Source organism: Mirounga angustirostris, unplaced genomic scaffold (genome assembly GCF_029215605.1).
Source record: "Mirounga angustirostris isolate CCGP_5_RB_7025 unplaced genomic scaffold, mMirAng1.0.hap1 SCAF_5, whole genome shotgun sequence".
Taxonomy (NCBI): Eukaryota; Metazoa; Chordata; class Mammalia; order Carnivora; family Phocidae; genus Mirounga; species Mirounga angustirostris.
Window position 1 is genome coordinate 176,682,261 of NW_026991713.1, and position 4,068 is coordinate 176,686,328.

The 4,068-nt window shown below is 66.3% G+C and overlaps 1 protein-coding gene across 2 annotated transcripts in view; it reads left to right on the top strand.

The window, feature by feature from the left end:
• RADIL (Rap associating with DIL domain) overlaps positions 1-4,068 on the top strand; it is a 61,274-nt gene that overhangs the window by 48,428 nt on the left and 8,778 nt on the right. For both annotated transcript variants that reach the window (XM_045875885.3, XM_064593359.1), the window contains one exon: positions 3,563-3,675. In XM_045875885.3, coding sequence (XP_045731841.1) covers positions 3,563-3,675 — 113 coding nt within the window. The remainder of the gene's footprint in view (positions 1-3,562; positions 3,676-4,068) is intronic.

Here is a 4,068-nt window from a genome sequence, read left to right on the forward strand (position 1 = left end):
CTCTGTGGCAAAACCAGAGCCGCTCACCCCCCTCTGTCCCTGTGGTGGGGGGGTGGGGGTGGTCCCGGGCAGGGGGGGTCAGCGGCCCTGCCCCTGAAGGCTGCCCCCGGAGCTGGGAGGGGAGCCAGGCAGGCCGGCCGGGCCTGGCCGAGGCTCCCCGTGGGCTTAGTCGCCGGACACTGCCTGGCGTGTGTGCGCTCAGCGGCATGCCCCGGGGGTGGCCGTGGGCTCCGTGTGGGACAGCCCCGAGCAAATAGCCCCGGTGGCGCGGGACCCTGCCGAGCCCCCAGGAGGGGCTAGATTTCCAGAGCTGAGGGGCTCCTGGCGGCCGAGGATGAGGGGCGGGGGTCTGCACGGGGCAGGCTGTCCTACCGTGTGCTGGGTCGGCCGCCCGGGAGCTGTGCAGACGGGTGGGCGGAGGGCCAGCCGGTGCCGGGCCCCGCGGAGCCAGTGGAAGAGGCCTGGCCGGGAGGTGGTGGGGTGACGCGAGGCAGAGGGGGTGTGTCTGCCTCATGGCTTCTCCGTGTGTTCTTAGCCCCACCTCTCAGTGAAAGGGACATTGGGAGCTTCCTTGGGCTTCTGTGGATATGTAGAGGAACGTTCTGGAAGCCTCTGTGTCCCGGTGGGCATCCAGGCCTGCTGACCTGGTTGCCCCGATCCCCGTTCCCCTCGGGTGGACGTGGTGCAAGGCGTCGATGAGACCCCCCTGCTGCACTCTGTCCGCAAGGCCTGCGCCTAAAGCCGTCGGTTTCCCGGCTTTTCCCCCGAATGTGACGCAGATGACCTGCCCTGTGAGGCTCAAAAGCCAGGGCCCTTGCTCTGCTCCCGCTGCCCGGGCTGTCCTGAGCTGGTGCTGCCAGAAGCCCGGGCCTCCCGCCCTCCAAACCCGCTGGTCTCCTTGGGGGCCTGCGGCTGTTCTGAGCGGAGGGGCCCCTCTTCTGGACGTGGCGTTGGCCAGGGGGCTGCCAGGCCTCTGGCTCGTCTCCAGCGCATGCGGCCCTTGTGTGCAAGATGCCAGGGGGCTGGGGGTGTTGACAGGGAGTCCCACCTGCTCTGGCCCCAGCAGCGTCAGCCGGGGGAACTGCCCCCTCCCTGGCTTTCGGGCACAGTGTTGGTGGGTGGGTGAGGCCTGCTGACACCCCATCTCGTCTGCCCTGATTTCACACGCTCTGCTGACAGGCTGTGGTCTTTGGGCCCCACTGGGCCTGCCTCCTGGGCACAGGGACCCTGCGTCTGTTTCATTAAAAAGGCTACTTGGGGCTGATGGGGGCTCCGCTTCCTTGGCTGCAGCCTCTGCTCTTGGAGGAAGTTATTTTTGGTCCGGGGCCTGGATGTCGTGCAGCCCAGGCGATGCTGGGGGCGAGCACACGGATGGCCGGGGCCCCGCCCCCGCCCACCCCTGGGACCCCGCGGGCTGGGAGGCCGCAGCCGGATCTGAGCGTCCCACAAACAATGTCCTGCGCGGTGCAGGCGCTGGAGGGCTCGGAGGAAAAATCACATCAGCAGAGGGCAGAGGCGAGGTCAGAGTCGCGTCTCGGCCTCCTGACCTTCAGCGGGAAATTTCTGTGGGAAGAATTCTGAAAACAGATGTTATGTCCTGAACACTGGAAAATCGCCTTTTCGTTCCGCAAACAATCTTTGTTGTCCGAAGCTCTTATCCAGGACACCTCCCTCCTACAGGCAGACGGAAGGTGGGCCCATCGGGGGTGGGGGCTGTTTTATCCACTGAGCGCTCTCTGGGAGCTTTGCGGCTCGGCTTCAGCACCTGTGGATCTGGGGGCCCGGAGTGCAGGCCCCCGGCCCTCCGCGAGGCTCGTGCGAGCGTCAGCTTGGTCGGAAACCCCAGCAGAGCCCACACCATGGGTACAAGTGTTGCAGCTGGTTTTCCAGGGGCATCTGAGAGATTCGTGTGGCATCTGCTGGGAGCCTCCCCGTGGCTGCTGAGTCCTGGCCTCCTGCTCTTTCTGCCATCCCTCCTCCCACCAGAAGCCCCATGCCTACACGGCGGGTAGAGGTGGGCTTTCTCGGACAAGCTGGCCACGTAGGAGGCCCCCCACCCAGGCCCCGCTCTAGGCAAAAGGTTTGGAACTGGTTTCTTGGCCCCGTTCCTGCTGGCTTCCATCGGCTGTGGGTCGTGTTTGGTCTGCAGCTGCCATGGTCAGCAGTGGGCGGCCTTGCATATTTCTGTAGGCCTGGGGTGCTGCAGCCCAGCGGCCTAGTAAGAGCCCCTTGCTCCCCCAAGCCACGGGGGCCCCAAAGTTGCCTGATTTGCCTCTCCTCTGAAGTCCAGTGAGGCTGCCGGGAGCAGCCAGACCCCACCAGGCTCAGTCCCAAATGAGACCCTACAGGCTGGGCTCTGGGGAGGACCCTGGGCAGGGGGGGCAGGCCTCTGGCTTCCCAAGCCAGGCAGGTTCCTGGGGAGTGGGGCCTTTGGGGGTGCACTGTGGGCCCAGGGGCGGGAGAGCCCCAAGCCCTGGAAAGAAAAGTGCCTCGAACAGGGATGCATCCCTGTTTGTAGGGGTGGGGTCTCTGATGGACTCGCATGCTGTTTCCATTCTGTTTGTCCAGCAGTGGGTGGTCTGGGTCCCCGTGCTCCAGGGAGGCCCCACCAGACCCAGCACCTCCATCCCAGCCCTGGGACGAGAGTCCTAGACCGTGGGGCCCACGCTGTGTGGTAGTGAAAAGGCTGTAGCCACACTGGACACGCACGGCCCAGCCGCCTCCCTGCAGGTCCTGTGATGAAGTGAGGCTCTGAGAGCGTGGAGACGAGGTGGAGCGTCCAGGCCACGGGCACCCCTGCTAAGCGCTGGTGGGACACCGCGTGTCTCTGCGTTCTGGAGGCCCCTCAGGACATTTCCGCCCTGGTGGGGTTCTCTGGTATTGGGGTCCCTTTACAAGAACCCCTCCCAGAGGGAAGGCATCACCGGGCATCCACTGACAGCCCCGTCTCCCCACTGGGCAGGCCCCCCAGGCTCAGCTCCCGCCCGTCCGGGGAGGCCCAGCCACCCGGGCCTGTTGTTCAGGGGGACCTGCATGAAGCGGGGCTGTCGAGAATCCTGCTCTCAGAGCAGTGTCTTCCCTGCAGTCTCTCCCGGGTGCTGGGGGCAGAACGGGGCACGCAGGCCATTTGGTTTCTCTCTTCTTGGAAACGTCACGCTTCTGTGGAGTGACGGTCTCCTTTGGAGCTCTGGCCGGTGTTCCTTTGACCTGCGTCCGGGGTGAGAGGTGGCTGCAGGGGAACTGGGGCAGAATCTGCTCTTGCTGGGGCAGCTGGTTCAGTAGACAAGGGTCCGGGATCTAGTCAGTAACGAGCTTCCGATGGGCCTCGCGTCACTTTAGCATTGCCGGGCCTGGAAGCGCGGGGCCGGCCGCCTCGGCCAGCATCTCAGCCCCGGAGCCCCGGAAGGTGCGGCAGTCGGTGTGCGGCCGGCCGGCCGGGCTGGCTGGCTTAGGTTATCGCGTCCCCAAACCCAGCATGGGGGCTTGGGTGGGCGCACTCCGGGGGTAACTGGGCGCCCCCCGCGTCCCCACACGGTGACCGTGAGCTGCTGTCTCCTCGCAGGCTCCAAGGAGTCCCTGTTCTCCTGCACGCTGACGGCCAGCGAGGAGGCCATGGCGGTCCTGGAGGAGGTCATCCTGTACGCCTTCCAGCAGTGTGTGTACTACGTCTCGAAGGTACGGCGCTGCCGGCTCGTTGGCAGACGCGGCAGGGTGTGCTCCTCCTGGCCCCCCGGCGTGGGGGCAGCTGAGGATTTTGAGCTGGACGGCTGCCTCCACACACTTGAGCCCCGGCTTCCCGCCCCTCGCCCTCCTGCCCGCCCCACCCTTGTCCGGGAGCCCGCCGGCTGCGCAGGGGCCCGCGGTGTTGGGGAGCTGGAGGGCTGGCTGCTCTGGGCAATGATTTGGAAGGTGGAGCGCGTGTTCCGTGGGCACCGGTGGGCACTGCGGTGGGCAGAGAGGACAATGGGGCCTCCGGGTAAGGAGGGGGGGCACAGGCAGGGGAGTGGAGAGAGGAGGGGCCCCTGTGGCAGGTGGTCCTGTCCAGGGGAGCCCAGGGGATTTGCTGAG